Source organism: Chiloscyllium punctatum, chromosome 1 (genome assembly GCF_047496795.1).
Source record: "Chiloscyllium punctatum isolate Juve2018m chromosome 1, sChiPun1.3, whole genome shotgun sequence".
In the NCBI taxonomy this organism is placed as follows: domain Eukaryota; kingdom Metazoa; phylum Chordata; class Chondrichthyes; order Orectolobiformes; family Hemiscylliidae; genus Chiloscyllium; species Chiloscyllium punctatum.
This window is the reverse complement of record NC_092739.1, coordinates 69,826,736-69,846,257: the sequence shown is the minus strand read 5'-3', so window position 1 is coordinate 69,846,257 and position 19,522 is coordinate 69,826,736. Positions and strand designations below refer to the sequence as shown.

Below are 19,522 nucleotides of genomic sequence, written 5' to 3'. Positions count from 1 at the left end.
CAAATACATTTACATCCTTCATTAAATAAAGTGACCTGTACGGTGTATGGATGCAGTTATCATTGACTTCATAAACTGAAGCCTAGAATTCATAAATTACTTACTGTGCCTGCATATGCATTTTTTACAATTCATGTATCGCAACAACAAGATGCAATTCAGGATTTCTGCAATCACTCAATGTGATTTTAAAAATTCTTTCTCCCAAAACAGACAATATCACATTTTCCCATATTATACTCCATTTCCACATATTTGCCAACTTACTCAATCTACATCTTTTTGTAGCCACCTTATTCCTCTTTGCAACTTGTTTTCCCCACACATTGTAATTGGTAGAACTGACTTTGAAGGGATAGATGACCCACACAAAGAGTTAAGGTTCCTATACTGGTTACTACCCACATTTGCCAAAGTGAAAGGACCCAAACTGCATTTTGTTAGCCAGCCAACCTTCTATCCTTGCCAATATGCTCACTCTACATAATGAACTTCTTACTTAGCCCAATCACCTTTGTTGTGGCACCTTATCAGATGCCTTCTGGTTGTCCACATACACTAGCTCCCCTTTATCCATAGCATGAGTTGTCTTCTCAAAGAACTCCAATTCATTGGTCAGACACTATTTTCCTTTCACAAAACCACTGCCCAATTACCTTGAATTTTTCCAAACTTCTTATCACTTGCTTAAATAATTAGCATTTTCCTCATGGCAACAGCTAACTGAACTGTCATTTCCTGCCTTTTGTCCCCCCAACCCCTTACTAAATAAAAACTCTCACTTCGAATCTTCCAATCTAATCAGATCATCCCCAAGTTGAGGGAATTTTGGAAAACTAAAACCAATTCATCAACTGTCTCACTAGTCTTACCATTTAAGACCAGAGGATGAAGTCCATCACTAACAGGGCACTTCAACCTTCAATTCCAATAATTTACTCTCCCATTTTGATAGTCACCATCATTACAACTGTACACCATTAGCTCTTCCCTCCCATCCATTTCCTGATTTATTGCTGCTTCTGAATGTTAATTATTTCTTCTACAGTAAGCCAAGTACCTGTCCAAATCTACTGTAATTTCCTCATCTTTCATCATTAATTCACCAGTCTCTGTGGATGACAATAGCTTTTCATAGAATCTTGGAATGCTCACAGTGCAGAAAGTGGCTATTTGGCCCATCAAATCGGCACTGATCCTCCGAAGAGCATTCCCTCTTCTCAAAAGATCCAGATTGGACACAAACCTCTAACCCCGACAGCACCTCAGTTGTTTGTTTGGCTCTTAATGGAAAGATCATTTCATCTAAATTAGTGACATGGCCGCAATTAGACTTTCCTGCTTTATTCTCATAACCCCTTTGGAACTTTCTACCACAAGGTGCTGTGGAAGCACTGTCTTTGAGTTATAAAGAAAGTAAACAATAATAGATTTCTGATTAATAAATGGCATACAAGCTTTTTTGCAAAAAAATTCATTCATGGGATGTGGGCACCTCTGGCTAGGCCAGCACTTATTGCCAAACCCTAGTTGCGCTGGTTAAGAGTCACCACATTGCTGTGGGTCTGGAGTCACGTGTAAGCCAGACCTGAAAGGGCATTAGTGAACCAGTTTTTCCTGACAATCAGCAATGGATTCATGGTTATCATTAGACTCTTAATTCGAGATTTTGACGGAATTCAAATCCTATCATGGCGGGATTCAAACCAGTGTCCCCAGGACAATACCTGGTTTAACAGTCCAGCAATAATACCAATAGGCCATCACCTCTCCATTACAAAGATGGAGTGAGTAAAAGGCATTGAAGTGGTCGATCAGCCATGATCGCTTTGAATGATGGGTCAAATTCAGAAGGCTGAATGGGCTATTCCTGTTCCCAGATTGCAAACCCTCAATTCCCTTAATGCTAGACAGCTATCTCAGCCATGAAAACACTTACATAGTCAGTCACAAGTCTTCAGTAAAGAATTCCATAGATTCACCAGTTGCACAGATAACATTCCTTACAATCTCTGATAAGTTGACAACTCTATACTCAGATTATGCCCTCTAATTCTAGACTCTCCAATAAGGGAAACCACCTCCCCACACCTCTCCTGCCAAGCCTTCTAAAAAAGCTTGTGTTTCAATAAGGTCTCCTCACATTCTAAAATCCAATGCCTACAAGCACAACTTCCTCAACCTCTCAGAGTAAGAAAATCCCTCAATTAGGTCTATATTTAATCAAGTTTAGATGATGAGAGGGCATCTCAGAGAAACCTAGAAAATTCTAACAGGATAAACATGATAAATACAGAAAGAATATTCCCAATAACAAAGGAGTCCAGTAATTTTCAGACTGTAACCTCAAAGATATGGTGTAAACCATTTATGACTGAAAAGAAGAGAAATTTCTTCACGCAGAGATGGGTAAGCTTGTGGAATTCTCTGCCACAAAGTGTTGAAGCCAAAACATTGCATGTTTTTAAGACTGACGAGACCAAAGGGTATAGGTAGAAAACAGGAACAGGTTACTGAGTTTGATGATCAGCCATGACCATATTGAATAGCAGAGCAAGCTTGAACTACTGAATGGCCCAGACACTTTCCTATTTTCTATTTTTTCCTGAGATAAGGGGACGAAAACAGTTCACAGTATTCCAGTCCTGTTCTGCTTAGTGCCTTGTATATTGAGTAAGACTATTTTTACACTCCATTCCTTTTGGAAAAAGGCCAAAATTCCATTTACTTTCCCTATAATTTACCAAACCAGGATGTTTTTCTTATTAGGATTCATGCAGTTGGATCCCTAAATTACTGTTCTGCAGCCTTCAGGATCTTTCCCCATTTAAATAATAGCTCTTTTATTCTTCCTGGCAAAGTGCATACTTTCACATTTCCCACATTATACCCATTCATCAGGTTTTTGCCTACTCACTCAATCTATCTATATCTTGTAGATTCCTTGCATCACTCCCACTCCTTACCTTGCCACCTAATATTGTGTCATCCACAAAACATATTCCCTTCCATCATCCAAGGCACTCCACAAGGTACAGTCTGTGATTCTGAAAATGCCCTCTTTATTCCAATTCTATCTTTTATTAGTGAGCTAATCAAACCAAGCCAAACTTTCAACTACATGGGCCCTTATCTTATTAAGTCGTTGTCTTTAGTGCGGTACCTTACCAAATGCTTTCTGCATACCCAAACATATTACAACTATTGTTTCCCCTTTATCTACACACTGCTTGCTACCTCTTCAGAGAATTGTAATCTGTCAGTCATGATTTCACCTTCATGAATCCATGCTAACTCTGCTAGATCATACTGTGCTGCTAAATACTCTATCACATCCTTTATTATATACACTAATATTTTCCTAAGAGTCAATAACACGGACACAGACCCTTTGGTCCAACTCATCCATGCCAACCAGATATCCTAAACAAATCTAATTAATTTGCCAGCATTTGGCCAATAATCCCTCTAAACCCTTTCTAGTCATATACCCATCCAGATGATGGTTAAATGTTGTAATTATATCAGCCTTCACCACTTCCTTTGACAGCTCATTCCATATATGCATCACCCTCTGCATAAAACAGTTGTCCCTTTGTTCCCTTTTATATCTTTCCCCCCCTCACCTTAAATCTATGGCCTCCAGTCTCAGACTCCCTACTGTGGGAGGAAGACCTTGACTATTCACCCTCTCCATGCCCCTCATGACATTAAAAGTCTGTAGGATCACCCCTCAGTCTCCAACGCTCCAGGGAAAATAGACCCAGCCTATTCAGCCTCTCCCTGTAGCTGAAACCCTCCAATCACAGCAACATCCTTTCACATTTAACAACATCTTTCCTATAGCAGGGAGAGCAGGTTAAGCTAATGGCATTAACCTATAGTTATATTTATTTTTGTCTCCTTTTTTGAATAATAGTGTTACATTGGCAGCTTTCCAATCCTCTTCCAATCCAGAAAATAAAAATTCTTATAAGGTTCCAATCAATGCATTCACGCTCTCTACAGCTACTTCCTTTAAAATACAAGGTAACACATCAGGTCTAGGGGACTGAGCAGTTTTTAGGTTCATTAGTTTCCTTAGTACTTATGAACCTGGTGATTATTATTTTCTACCCCCTCGATAATTTAGTGATTCCAGAATGCTATTAGCATTCTCTATTGTGAAGACCAGTGCAAAGTATTTATTCAACTCTTCCAGTTTCCCATTATTCTTCCTTCAGCTACATTCTCTAAAGACGCTTGGACTTATTGTTAACTATTGTAAACTTATTGTTAAAACATAGCAGCAGCAGGAGCTCATTAGGAAGGCTATGGACAAAGTCTCAGAAGAGATGCATGTGTGGTTGGGGGCAGTGTATTGAGATAGACAGAAAATTGGTTAGCAGACTGAAACAAAGGGCAGGAATAAATGGGTCTTTTTCTGAATAGCAGGTGACAACTAACAGGACACTGCAGGTATCAGTACTAGGACCTCAGTTATTCATAACATACATTCATGATTCAGATGAGGGGAATAATGTAACACCTCAATTTGCAGATGACAAAGCTATGTGGAAGGATAAGCAGAGAGGAGGATGTAGAAATCTTGCAGGGCGATTTGGATAGGCCGAATGAATGAGCAAACGCAGTATAATTTGGATAAATATAAAGTTATTCACTCGGTAGAAAAATAGGAAGGAGTTTCATTTGAATGGCTGTATATTTGGGGGGGGGGGGGGGGGGGGGGGGGGGGAAAGGAGGAGAAGAGAAGAGAAGAGAAGAAAGAGGAGAGAGGATGCTGAACAAGACCTGGTGTTCTTGTCCACCAGTTGCTCAAAGCAAGCCGAGTAAAACTGTTCATAGCAACAGGGTGTGTATAGGAACAGGGATTTCTGTATGTAGCTTTGGACAGACCACACCTGAAATAGTGTATGGAGTTTTGGTCTCCTTATCAGAGGAAGGATGTTCTTGCTGCAGAGGGAGTGCAAAAAAGCCTTACCAAATTATGTCAGTTCTGCTATTCCAGGAAATAAGGAGAGATCGAGTTTGTTAGGATTGCATTCACCAGAGCTCAGAGGAACAGAGGGGGTGGGGGTTTCTCATAGAAATTGTACAATACTAACAGGACTAGACAGGTTAACCCTTTTAGGGTTAATGAGGAGAAATTTGCCCTCTTTATTCCAATTCTTTTATTAGTGAGCTAATTAAACCAAGCCAAAATACTTTCAACTACATGGGTCCTTATCTTATTAAGTAGTAGTCTTTAGTGCGGTACCTCACCAAATGCTTTCTGCATACCCAAACATATTACAATTATTGTTTTCCCCTTATCTACCCAGAAAGTGATGAGCACGTGGAATTCACAACCACAAAGTGGTTAAGGCCAAAATATTGTCCGTTTTCTACGTGCAAATAATGCATTTATTTTACTTTGCAAGCTTACTGTTTCACTCCTCCCAGGCCATTCCCCCTCTAATTGTGATATTTTAATAGGGGGGAAGCCAAAGGCCTAATGCTATCATCAGACAATTAATCCAGAAATTCTGCTAATGTTTTGGAGATCTGGATTCAAATCCCACCAGAACGGATGGTGGAATTTGAATTCAATTAAAGAATCTGGAATTAAGAGTCTACTGATGACTATGAAAGTATTATTCATAGTCAGATAAACCCACCTTGTTCACTAATGTCCTTCAGGGAAGGATATCTGCTGTCCTTACCTAGTCTGGCCTACATGTGATGCCAGACCCACATAAAAAGTTGTTCACTTTTAACTCAATTAGGAATGGGGAATAAATGCTGGCCTAGCCAAAGATGCCCATATCACTGAATGAAAGAAAACAAAACCGATCTCTAAGCTTTCTGGTTAATCATGGATGCTGGGTTGGTCCCTTAGAATTTTATTTTCACTTGTTGGAATGTAGCTACTTCTGTGCATTCTGAAATACTCCTTATTTTTGTCTTTGCATGTCTAATTTATTTTGCTAATTCACTTGACCGAGCTCTGCTTTCATGCTCTCATAATTGTCCTTACTTTAAAAGAGAAGTTTTAGTTCCACTCCTCTGTCTCTCAATATGAAAATGAAATTCAATCCTTCTATTGTTATGCTACCTAGGGGTGCCTTCATTATGAGACTATCAATCAAACCTCCCTCATTGCACAATATCATATTTAGTACAGCCTATTGTCTGGTCAGCTCCAGAACATGGCTTACTAGGAAGCAACTCCAAAAACATCTTGTGAACCTGTTTTCCTATAGATTAAAATCACCCATGATTATCACTGTCTTTCTGCTTTACCCTACCTTCATTACAACTCCCACAAATGACTTCCTGCCTTTCTAGTTTCTTCCCAAACTCTTTCCACATCTTTGTTTCCTCAACATAGCACAGTAGAAAGGGAAGACCTATCAGGAAAAAGTTGGCTCCAAGTTCCTGACTTTCTTAAATTCCTTTACCCTTCAATATTCACATCCACATTCATGACATCCTCCAGCCATATTTCTGTAATAGTTACCAGATCATAAATCATTTATTTCTATTGGTGTTATTTGTTTTGTTTCAAATGCCACATGCATTTAGGTACAGTGGCTTTATTTTTATCATTTTACTCTTCATAAATTCTAGTCTTACCTGCTGGTTTACCATTGGATATGCACTGTTTATCGCTTCCGGTCATGGTCGGTCATTTCCCAAATTAAATAACTTTCTTTTTGGCCTTGACTCTAATCTTCACTTTACCAAAGCTTTCCAAATTTGATCCCTTTGCCCCCACAATTTAGTTAAAAATTCTACTCACTAGCGAGCTGATTGGCAAAAACACTAGCCTGAACACACTTTGGGCAGAAACCATCCCATCATCACAGATCTCATTTTCCCCAACACTGGTGCCACAGCTCACTTCTGTTACACTAGTCTTTGAATCACACATTCGTCATCATTCCCTAACCTGATTTGCTGTGCATAATTTGCAAATGACTCCGGTATTAATGCAGAGATTATGACTTTTGAGATTCTGCTTCTATATTTGGCATTAAGTCCTCATAATGACAATGAAGAACCACCTTCTCTGTCCTGCCTATGTCACTGGTACTTGCATAGACCACAATGACTGGATCCTCCTGCTCCTCCTATTGCAAGTTTCTTTCCAACCTGAACCTTGGGATCAGGCAGCAAACACAGCCACCTGGACTTTCACTCTTTGCTGCAGATAATGGTGTCAATCCTCCTCTCTATACTGAATCCACCATTACACCCTACACATCATCTTCTCCACCTATTCTCAACTAGAGAAGCTAAAAATAAACTTTTTGGATGAATGCAAAGTATGAGGCTGCTCTCACCAAAATTCTTTTATCTGCCTCACGTAGAGGCACACTCTCCTATCACTGAACAATGACCAACCCGACCACCCAGCCTCTTAGTACAAATAATTCAGGTAACCTTCCCTTTCCTGATACGTTACAGTGTCTGTAGTTCAGCTCAAACTGAAACACTGAGCCGGAGCTGCTCAAACATTTGGTCTGGATGAACTGGCATTCACAAATTTTGACATGCTGTAACTGCGGCACATTTCCTGCCTTGCAATCCTCAATGCGTGTTAAAGGATTACTGAATATAGCTTTATATTTGGGTATTTAAAACAAACATTTTATTAACTTTACCAAGTGCTATACAATGTTGAACAAGAAGAGGAGAACTGATCTCAGGAACACCAGCAGCATAACAGAATTCAGCATGTCGGGGCAGAGATGAGTGTAGTATCTATCACTAAAAAGAGACGGTGCTGGTGAAGCTGAAATGTCTGAAAAGGTGACTAAAAATCATCCAGACCGAAAGAACTACAGAGAATCCTGAAGGAGATAGCAGAAGAGATTAGGAAGACATTGGCAGTGATCTTTCAGGAAACCACTGCAGTCAGTGACGGTCCCAGAGGACTAGAAAATGATTAATATAATACTCCTGTTTAAGATGAAAGGCAGGCAAAAGACAGGGAATTAGGTCAGTCAACCTGACCTCAAGTTATTGGTAAGATTTAAGAGTCCATTAAGAACGAGTGTGGAGCACTTGGAAGTGTATAGTAAAATAGGACAGACAACATGACTTCATCAAGGGAAGGTCAAGCGTTACGAATTTGCTAAACTTCTTTGAGGATGTAATGAGCAAGTTAGACAAAGGAAACACATGGAATTGATCTACTTGGATTTCCAGAAGGACTTGGCAAGGTGCTGCACAGAAGGCTGCTAAATAAGTTAAGGGCCAATGATTTTAGAGCAAGGTACTGGCATGGATAGAGGATCGGCTTACTGGTAGAAAGCAAAGAGTGGGGATAAAGAGGTCTTTTTCAGGATGGCAGCTAGTGACCAGCGGAGTTCCATAACTATTCACATTATACGTTAACGATCTGGACGAAGGAATCGGAGGCAGTGCTGCTAAGTTTGCAGATGACACAAAGATAGGAGCAGGGACAGGTAGTGCTGAGGAGTCAGAGATGCTGCAGAAAGACTTGTGCAAGCTAGGAAAGTGGGCAAAAAAGTGGCAGATTGAAAACAATGTGAGAAAGTATGAGATTATGCACTTTGATGGGAAGAATAAAGGCGTAAGCTATTTTCTAAATGGGGAAGTGTTTCAAAGAAACAAAGGGACTTAAAAATCCCAGTTCAGAATTCCCTTAAAATCATTATATGGGTTCAGTTGGCAATTAGTGGGGCAAATGCAATGCTAGCATTCATTTTCAGAGGGTTTGTATAAAAGAGCCACGATGTCATTGTACTACAGCGACAATTGTACTGCTAAGATTGCATTATGCTCTGGTCAAACTTCATTTGGAATATTACGAGCAGTTTTGGACCTCATATCTACGGAAAGGTGTGCTGCTCTTAATGAGGATTCCGAGATGGTTTACAACAATGATCCTGGGATTGAAGGGCGAGCGGAGGACATTGTGTCTGTACGCAGTAGAGTTTAGAAGCATGAGGCTGGGGAAATCTCATCAAAACTTACAGAATACTGACAGGCCTGGATAGGGTGGACATATGTTTCCCCTAAGAGGAGAGACTATGAACCAAGGGCATAGCCTCAGTGAACGCATGACCCTTTAGAAATGAGATGAGGGGGAATTTCTTCAGCTAGTGAGTGATGAATCTGTGGAACTAACAGCAGCTGTGGAGGCCTAGTCACAGTGTATTTGAAAGAGATACATTGGCTCTTGATTGGTTAAAGGAATCAAAGACTATCAGGAGAAGGTAGTTGGGAAACATCAGACAGAATCAAATGGCAGCGCAGACTCAACAAGCCAATTCTGCTCCTGTGTCTTTTGGTCAGTAACTGCAAATAACCAACTTATTTTCCTATAGTAGGATGCGAATCAATTTCTGGAATTGAAAAGAAAACCTTATTCTCCTCATTCCTTTAATCACTTAACTCCAGCACTCTATTGTAAGTCACACTCAAGTGCTCAGTCACTAAAGATTTGTGCTCCAAATTCAGTGAGATAGGCCTTTTGTCTTCCGTTTCAGCAGCTTCTTAACTGGTAGCCTTGTTAAAATTGCTTAAGACTGACAACTACAGAACTTAAACTATAGATTTCCGTTAAATGACACATACAAAATAAAAGAAATTAGACATCCTCACCAAACAACTTCACTTTAGTCCTAGGATAAACTGATTTTGCTAGTTGACTTTAATACAAAAGGCCTAGCTGCCACAATTAACGAGGACCCAGCTTCAACTGCTTCCTAATTGAACTGCTCTTTCTGGAAGCCTTGTTAAAACTCTGCTCAAGGTTGGCAAGTACAGAATTAAATTGTAAATTTCGATTTAATGATTGAAATAAAACATCACAAAAAAAGTTTTCACAAAATCAAAAATTTAAAATCATGCCTTTGAGTAATATTGAAAAGGTCAAGAAAAATGCAAGACAAGTTTAAGCTGCCACAGATGAAAATAATTAGCAACACAATGGAGCTGTTCCAAATGAGTGCACATACCTCCTTCTGAAACTAGTGAACCAGCCAGGATGAAATATGCCTGAAAAAGTATAAATTAAAAAACAGTAAATAAAATACTTTATATTAAAGAAAACCCATTTAAGTATGGCTAATATTTGAAAATGCCTCAGTCATATTAATCTTTTAACATGAAATTTAAAACCTCTTTAAATGTTTAAAAACACAGCAGCCAATAAAATTAACCAATTTTATAGTACTTCAGTCGAGGTATTCCATTGGACAAACTACAATGCAAACTCATCATTTTTGACATAAAGCATTTGTACCAAATGGACATCACTAAATTTATAATCCTAAAGAATTGCACATCTTTGTATTAAATTTAGATTTTGAGTGAGTGTTTAAGAACGTTTCGGTAGTTGGAATTTCAGTCAAGGAGTAGTGGCAGAAAAAAAATTCAACAAAGACAACAAAAAAATTTTCATTTGCTTTAGATTTGAAATGGTACTTGAGAATGTGAATCAGGTTGTAATTATTGTTAAGTGAAGTCCATCTAACTTGATGAAATAATGCTTGAAATGCATGGATTTTCATGTAAATCAGTGAAGAGAAAATAAAGCGATATTAAAATAGATACTTCATATTTCTAAGAGGTAAAAACAATGACTGCAGATGCTGGAAACCAGATTCTAGATTAGTGGTGCTGGAAAAGCATAGCAGTTCAATAATATTCCTGATGAAGGGCTTTTGCCCGAAATGTCGATTTCGAAGCTACCTGGATGCTGCCTGAACTGCTGTGCTTTTCCAGCACCACTAATCCAGAACTTCATATTTCTAACTGACCAGCACTCCTTACAACCATTATAATTGCACATATGCAACTGTTGATAGTAATAGATAACACTGTGTTTAGATCCTGCAGAAGTCAATGAAGGTCTTGAATTCTATGATCTTGTGGAAAAACATTTCTCAGCTGAAACATCTATCCCCTCATAAGAGTTGCAATTATAAGTAAATTCTAATCATATATAGACCATCAGAGAAGTCCAGAGAAAGGCCAGACATTTTCTACATCCTCAGTGAGGAGGGGGAAGGGGAAAAGGATTTTGTTTGTGCTGCTATTGCATGACAACTGGGGGAAACCAACACTGACTGACGTCTCAAAGTGGACTGCATCCTCCCTGTTCAGGAGGATGATGCTTAGTGCAGAAATGATTGAGAAAAGAGCACAAAGGATACGAGCAAGGGGAAGGAAGCCAACATCAACTGTCAGCTTTGTTTGCTGAAAACCAAAAAGAGTTATTGAAATTTGTATACATTGCACAACTTGCGTATCATCTACAAAGCTCTCTGCCCACTGAGAATGCAACAGCATGCATCATGAAGCATTTTTTCCTCTTCTTCCAGATTAGCCTAGTCTCTGAAAACAGCATCCGCTCCTTTAAAGTCAGCAGAATTGTTCTGCAAAGCACACAAACCACTCTGTAAAGCTTCTTCACAGGAAAGATCAGAATCCCTACAGTGTGGAATCAGACCCTTTGGCCCAACAAGTCCACAGCAACCCTCCAAAAAGTAACCCACCCAGACCCATTCCCCTACATTTACCTCTGACTAATGCACTTAACCTACACATCCCTGAACTATGGGACAACATAGCATGGGCAATTCACCCAAGCTGCACATCTTTGAATTGTAGAAGGAAACCAGAGCACCCAGGAGGAAATCCACGTAGACATAGGTAGAATGTGCAAACTCCACAGAGAGTCACCAGAGGCTGGAATCGAACCCGGGTCCCTGGCGCTGTGAGGCAGTAGTGCTAACCACTGAGCCACCGTGAGGGGAAGGCCAAATAACCCCTTGAGCCTGCTCCACAATTCCAGATCATGGCTAATCGATTTCAAAGTCATATTCACACAATTCTTGTCTCATGATATCGTCATTAGCAATTAGAAATCTATCAACCTCCTGAATCTACCTTAATAACCGAATGCCCAAAGCAATCTCAAGCAGAGAATAGATGTTTAGTATGAGGCATATTATATACACACACACACACACACACAAAGGAAAGCAAAATACTGTGGATGTTCAAGATTGAAATAACAAGTGCTAGAAAATCTCAGCAGGTTCCCTAGCATCTGTGGAGAGCTAATGGTTCAAATTTAGTGACTTCTGAGAAGGATGGAAAATGATGGTGGAAGAGGAATAAGTCAAACAGATGGTGAGAACATTTCTAGCAAAAGACAAGGTAATAGTAGTGATGGGGCAATTAACATGCAAAATAGAAGTTAATTGTAGATGTGGACAGTCATAAATAGATTTGGGAGATGGGAACACAGTGGTCATGCTTTAAGGTTGCTGAACTTTATGTGGAGTCCAAAAACCTAGGTAAGAAAATGAGGTGTTGTCCCTCCAGCTTGCATTGGGCTTCACGGGGAAGGCTGGATTAGATTTTTATGGGCAGAGAAGACATATTCCACAAAGCATTCACCTAGTCTGCATTTGGAATACCAATGTACAGGAAACCTCACTGGGAGCAGTGAATATAGTAGACTAGATTGGAAGAACATTAAGTAAATTACTGCTTCACCAGCAAAAGTATGTTTGGGGCCTTGAATTGTATTATTCTCTGAGAATTATTATAAATTTTGTGATTCATGGGATGGTAATATGGGGAAAAGCAGCATTGAGACTAGGGTGTCACAGATGGAAGTTTCTCTGAAATGCTAAGAAGGGATATGAGCAAAAGATGCAGTTATTGGCATTCCACTGGAGGTTTGAATGCAGACACTGTTGGGTGGAAAATGAGGGTAAGGAGGAACCTTATCTAGGAAGGTAGTGAAGGACAACGGCAAAAGTACAGGAAATGGTTTGCACATGGCTGAGGATCCTGTCAACCACATTAGGGGTTGTGGGGGGAATCCCCGATTTATGGAAAAAGGAGCACATTTTGAACTCACCCTGGAGGAATGTGGCAGCATCAGAACAGATACAACAGAAACAGAGAAACTGATGAGGGCAGAGCAGAAGATGTGATCTATATCGACCAGTAAGGTGTTTGACAAGATTCCCCATGGGAGACTGGTTAGCAAGGTTAGATCTCATGGAATACAGGGAAAACAAGCCAATTGGATAGAGAATTGGCTTAAAGGTAGAAGACAGAGGGTGGTGGAGTGTTGTTTTTCAGACTGGAGGCCTGTGACCAGTGGAGTGCCACAAGGATCGGCGCTGGGTCCACTACTTTTTGTCATTTATATAAATGACTTTTTTGGATTTGAACACAAGAGGTACAGTTAGTAAGTTTGCAGATGACACCAAAATTGGAGGTGTCATGGACAGGAAAGGAGGTTACCTCAGATTACAAAAGGGTTCTTGAGCAGATGGGCAATGGGCTGAGAAGTGGAAGATGGAATTTAAATTTAGGTAAATGAGAGGTGCTGCACTTTTGGAAAGCAAATCTTAACAAGACTTATAGGACTTAATGGTAAGGCCCTAGGGAGTGCTGCTGAACAAAGAGACCTTAGAATGCAAGTTCACAGCTCTTTGAAAGTGGAGTCACAAGTAGATAGGATAGTGAAGATGTTTGGAACGCTTTCCTTTATTGGTCAGAGTATTGAGTACAGGAGTTGGGAGGTCATGTTGTGGCTGTACAAGACATTAGTTAGTCCACTGTTGGAATATTGCGAGCAATTCTGGTCTCCTTCCTATCAGAAAGATGTTGCGAAATTTGAAAGGGTTCAGAAAAGATTTAGAAGGATGTTGCCAGGGTTGGAGGAGTTGATCTAGAAGGGAGAGGTTGAACAGGCTGGGGCTGTTTTCCCTGGAGTGCCGGAGGTTAAGGGGTGACCTGATAGAGGTTTACAAAATGAGAAGCATGGCTAGGATAAATAAAGTCTTTACACCTGGGGTGGGGGGTCCAGAAATAGAGGGCATAGGTTTAGGGCGAGAGGGGAAAGAGACCTAAGGAGCAACTTTTTCAAGCAGAGGGTGGTATGTATGGAATGAGCTGCCAGAGGAAGTGGTGGAGGCTAGTACAATTGCAATATTTAAAAGGCATCTGGATGGGTATATGAACAGGAAGGGTTTGGAGGGATATGGGCCAGGTGCTGGCAGGCGAGACTATTTTGGGTTGGGATATCTGGTTGGCATGGACAAGTTGGACCGAATGGTCTGTTTCCGAGTTGTACATCTCTAACTATGACTTTATGACTCTAGAATGAAGTATTTGCAGAAACCAGGGTATGAGGAAGTACAAATCAGTGTAACTTTGGGAGTTGGTGAGTGGCACCAGAAATCAAACCAAATGAAGGAAAGGGTCAGATGGATAGAATGAAGTGATGTAGTGGCCTACTGATATTATTGCTAGACTATTAATCCAGAGAAGACAGGCAGGAGGCTGAAACACAGCAAGCCAGACAGTATCAGAAGGTGGAGAAGTCAACATTTCAGGAAACAGAGTTCTCCACCTTCTGATGCTGTCTGGCTTGCTGTGTTCTTCCAGCCTCCTGCCTACCTTCTCTGGATTCCAGCGTCTTTAGTTTTTTTTTGTTTCCATTAATCCAGAGATCCAGATAACATTCTGAGGACACAGATTAAACTCCTGCCATGGAAAATGGTGGAATATGAATTTAGAAAAAAATCTGGAATTAAAAATCTATTGATGACCACGAAACAGATCGCCAGGAAAATCCATCTGATTCACTAATGTCCTTTAGGGAAAGTTATCTGCCATCGACATGAGACGCCAAACCTACAGCAATTCATCCTTAACAGCCCCGTGGGCAATTAGGGCTGGATGAGAAATGCTGGCCTAGCCAGCAATGCCCACATCCTGTGTCTGAATTTTAGAAGAGAAGACGAGAGATGGGTGGAAACTGGAAGCACAACGGATTAATTTTTGCCATTTTAAATGACAACATAAAGCAGCAGCAACTGACATACAAAAGAAACTTGTAGGTAGGGACCCTGAGTAGAATTAGAACAAATGTTCCACATTCCACAAACCAAGAATCATAAGTGGGATTTACACATGTAGCCATTGACACACCTTTGTCTTTGAGAAAGTGGGTCGAGTTAAAGGAGAAATTGTTCAAATTAAAGAGGAGCTCAGCCAAGTGAATGAGGATAGTAGTAAGGTTGACTATTAAGGTCAGCGTCCAAGGAAAAATTGAGCTTCAGACCACCTACCCGAGGATAGATACGTAGAGAGATTGCATGTTGATTGAGAAGAGGCAGCAGTTGGGAGCAGAGAAATGGAAACTGTAGAACTAATGTAATGAAGAATCAACTGTGTAAAAGGGAATAGACTAGACAAGGGGAGGGGAAAAAGTCACCATGAGAAGTAGCAAGTGCAAATGACGGCAAAATACAGAAAATGCTGGAAATCTATATTACAAGATGATGATGGAAAAACTCAGATATGGCAACATCTGTGGTGAGAGAAACTTTAGAGTCCTCTTCACAACTTCAGAAAAAAATTTGGTGGGGCAGGAACAAATTTAAATGATAGATCTGTTAATGCTTTATAGCTGTAGAAATAAACAACACAAAACTAAACTGCACTCAAAAACCTCAAATTGTTGCTCCGTAAAATACATTTTTCAGTTGGACAAATATCTACATTTAACATGAGAATTCAGACGATCAACTCCACTCGGTATTAGTAATCAGTCTGAATGGAAATGACATCAATAATACAATAAAGCATATACTGACCATGATCAAATGGTTATTGTAATAATTGATAATTTTCATGATCAGTCCAGCACAAAAGATAGGATATTAACATTTTCAAACCAGTCCAGAATTAAAGTTAAACAAAACACAAAGAACTGCTGATGCTGGAAACAAACAAATTGCTGACAATGTCAGCAGATCTGGCAGCATTTGTAGGAAGAAAGAGAATTAAAGTTGAAGGTCTGATAAGGAAGACGACAAATATTTTGGAAATTATAACACAGGTAGTTCAGTAAACCTTTTACTCTGAAATTCTAGACAAACAAATCAATTCAGACCACCACACAGAAATTAGAAATTGGCTAATACAAAGAGAAAAAGTTTGCTTTAAATATGCACTTGGCACCACATTTGTAGCTCTAAGACAGAAACTTATTTCTAAAGTATCAGCAAACAAAACTTACCCATGTTAATGATTCAATATGATGAGGATGTATGAGTCCAATAATTCCATGGTACCAGGACAGTCCTGCACCCATCATAAAAATGCCAACTCCACTAATTAGGGAAGCAATGTAACGCATGTTTGTAAATCCATACCTTAATTTGAAATAAATAAGAAAAATTAAACGCAAATTCAGCTACATGAACCACAACATTTTTGTGAATAGGCAAATCTAAAATTTCAGTAATCTGTGTCAATCAAACATTTTAAATGATGACAACTACTGCAATTAATAACATTAATAGTATTAGATCTATAACAAACCCTGCTAGAGAGATTTCTAGTAAATCAGTCATGTGCACTTATTTTCACTCCAGCAAAGGCACCAGTTCACTACAATGTTTTTCTAAATAAAAACTTACGGATGACTGGAATCAGGGGTCCTAGCAGACTGACTGACACCCACTGCTAATAAAACCTATGGGGATTTAAAAAAAAAGTGTCATTTTTAGGTTTAGGAGTAAGGCTAGAACAATTCACAAGAAAACAAGACAAATAGCAATCCACCAGTAAATCAGTTCTATTGAACTTCTAAACAAAGGCAACCACAGATATTGGCCCAGCTGGACAGTGAACCAGCACCATTCACAATACTAGATATGCTGACACAGTCACACACGAAAAGCTGGACACCATTCCAGTTAGCAGCCCAAATCTGAAAGCAACAGGCAACCATCTTCAAAAAGGAGAATCTAAACATCTCCACTTGATATTTAACAGCATACAAATTGTGGAATCCCCATTATAATCCTAGGAAATTGACCAGAAACCATACAAATAGTGATTACAAAAGCAGGATTAAGGCTCAGAACTCACCCTAATTTCCCAAAGCCCATCGACAATCTGAGATATTAAGATAGGAGTGAGATGAAATACTCAATGAATCTGGTTCAAACAGTATAAAATGTTTGCAGACAAATCCAGATCAAAGCAGAAATCTTGAATGGCAGCTCATCCACCATCTTAAACATTCACTCCCTCCACTTCAACACAGTGTACCACAAGCAGGATGTACTGCAGCAACTCAATAAGGCTTCATCAAGAACATCAAAATCAATGATGTCCACCACTTAAAAGGACAAGGATAGCTAGCTCATGAGAACACCACTATCTGTAAGCTACACTCCAAGCCACAGACCACTCTAACTTGAAACTTTACCAGCAATCATTCAAGAGATGGATTGGACCTACCTAGCTCACATCCTCCCCAGTGTCTGTACAGGAGCCAACTGTTAACCAAGCTATTGTCTTGGCCAGGAAAATCTGTCAAAGCCATAATAAATATATGCTGTGCAGTTAAGATAACACAGCATTGGGGCATTTTCACCCAAAACTCAGACCGAACCCCACACCCCCCAAAGCAATCAACCATCTCAAATAAACATCCACGTCAGTGTCTAAAACAAAAAAAGTAAGCCAGAATAGCTGATTTAATGTCAAATAACATACAGAAACAAAATTAGGGGAGAGAGGGAAATAAAAGGTGAGATGGAGAGAATGAGAGAGAAAAGATAATGTATTGTTTTTAAATTTCCAACATTCATTGAAATCTTAAGAGTTTCCATGTTTTTAAAAGTAAATCTAATTTTGGTCTTATTTTTCCACAGCATATAGACATCACCATCAAGGACGTATTTATTCTCTATTCCTAGCTGCTGTTGGAATGAGTGGTTTTGCCTGGTGATTTCAGAGGGCAGTGAAGAGTCAAAAACATTGCTGTAGGTCTGCAGTCACATGCAGACCAGACCAGACTAGGTAAGGAAGGAAGATTTCTTGACTTAAAAGCCATTATTGAACCAGGCACTTTTTATGACAGTCAAACAGCGAGATATATTAGCAATTGTTTTGGCTTTTTAAAAAAACTGAAACATCACAATCGACCATGGTGGGATTTGAACACATGTCCAGTGTTATTTCCATTATGACACCACCTGCCCAGCATATCTTGTTGCCAGAGATACCATTTTGTAATAATTAAGTCACAACACAATCTTAAACAGCCATTGCACTTGAAAGGACAAGTTTCAGCTTTATTTTTAGAAGTAAAGCTGAGTATATCTCAAAAGAAAGCAAGCAAACATTTGAACTTTGATGGCATATTTAATGGCCACCAAATGTCTCAAAACAAAAAGCAGGCTATTGGGTGTAGTCATTGTTGCAATGCAGGAATGGAGTAACTGGTGCAATTCCAAACATAACCATTAAATTGGACACTGGCATCAATATTGTCAAGGAGTGTGGTGCTGAAAAAGCACAGCCAGACAGGCAAAATCAGAGGAGCTGGAGATTCAACATTTCAGGCATAAGGAAGCCATGTACATGTACTCAGACATACCCATAGAGTCACAGAGATGTACAGCATGGAAACAGACCATGTTCAACCCATCCATGTCGACCAGATTTCCCAACCCCAATCTAGTCCCACCTGCCAGCACCTGGCCCATATCCCTCCAAACCCTTCCTATTCATATAGCCCATCCAAATGCCTTTTAAATATTGCAATTGTACTATCCTCCCCCACTTCCTCTGGCAGCTCATTCCATACATGTACCACCCTCTGTGAAAAGGTTGCCCCTTGGGTCTCTCATATCTTTCCCCTCACCCTAAACCAATGCCCTCTAGTTCTAGACTCCCTGACCCCAGGGAAAAGACTGCCTATTTATCCTATCCATGCCCCTCATGATTTTGTAAACCTTTCTATAAGGTCACCCTTCAACCTCCGACGTACCTGGGAAAACAGCCCCAGCCTTGTTCAGCCTCTCCCTATAGCTCAAATCCTCCAATCCAGGCAATATCCTTGTAAATCTTTTCTGAACCCTTTCAAGTTTCACAACATCTTTCTGATAGGAAGGAGACCAGAATTGCACGTAATATTCCAACAGTTGCCTAACCAATGTCCTGTATAGCTGCAACATGACCTCCCAACTCCTGCACTCAATTCTCTGACCAATAAAAGAAAGCATACCAAATGCATTCTTCACTATCCTATCTACTTGCGACTCCACTTTCAAGGAGCTATGAACCTGCACACCAAGGTCTCTTTGTTCAGCAACATTCTCTAGGACCTTACCATTAAGTGCATAAGTCCTACTAAGATTTGTTTTCCCAAAATGCAGCACCACGCATTTACCTGAATTAAACTCCATCTGTCACTTCTCAGCCCGTTGGATTCTCCTTAATTCTATTTGCCAAAGCGATGTCTCCTTTTTGCCCTCCTGATTTCCCTTTTACGTATACTCCTAATGCCTTTATACTCTAAGGATTCACTTGATCTATTCGGTCTATACCTTACACATGCTTCATATCATACCCAGTGACATCATAAACTAGAACAAATATCGCCTATGTCAGGATGAATCTGCACAGCTAAGATTCTTATGTTGTTTGTGTGTGAGACAGTGAGCATGTG

At 39.8% G+C, this 19,522-nt stretch overlaps 1 protein-coding gene across 4 annotated transcripts in view; it reads right to left on the bottom strand.

Annotated features, from left to right (window-relative positions):
- Positions 1–19,522, bottom strand: part of slc30a9 (solute carrier family 30 member 9) — a 130,088-nt gene that overhangs the window by 41,201 nt on the left and 69,365 nt on the right. For all 4 annotated transcript variants that reach the window (XM_072568228.1, XM_072568218.1, XM_072568210.1 and 1 more), the window contains 3 exons: positions 16,476–16,531; positions 16,073–16,208; positions 9,972–10,011 (listed from right to left, as the gene is read on the bottom strand). In XM_072568228.1, coding sequence (XP_072424329.1) covers positions 9,972–10,011; positions 16,073–16,208; positions 16,476–16,531 — 232 coding nt within the window. The remainder of the gene's footprint in view (positions 1–9,971; positions 10,012–16,072; positions 16,209–16,475; positions 16,532–19,522) is intronic.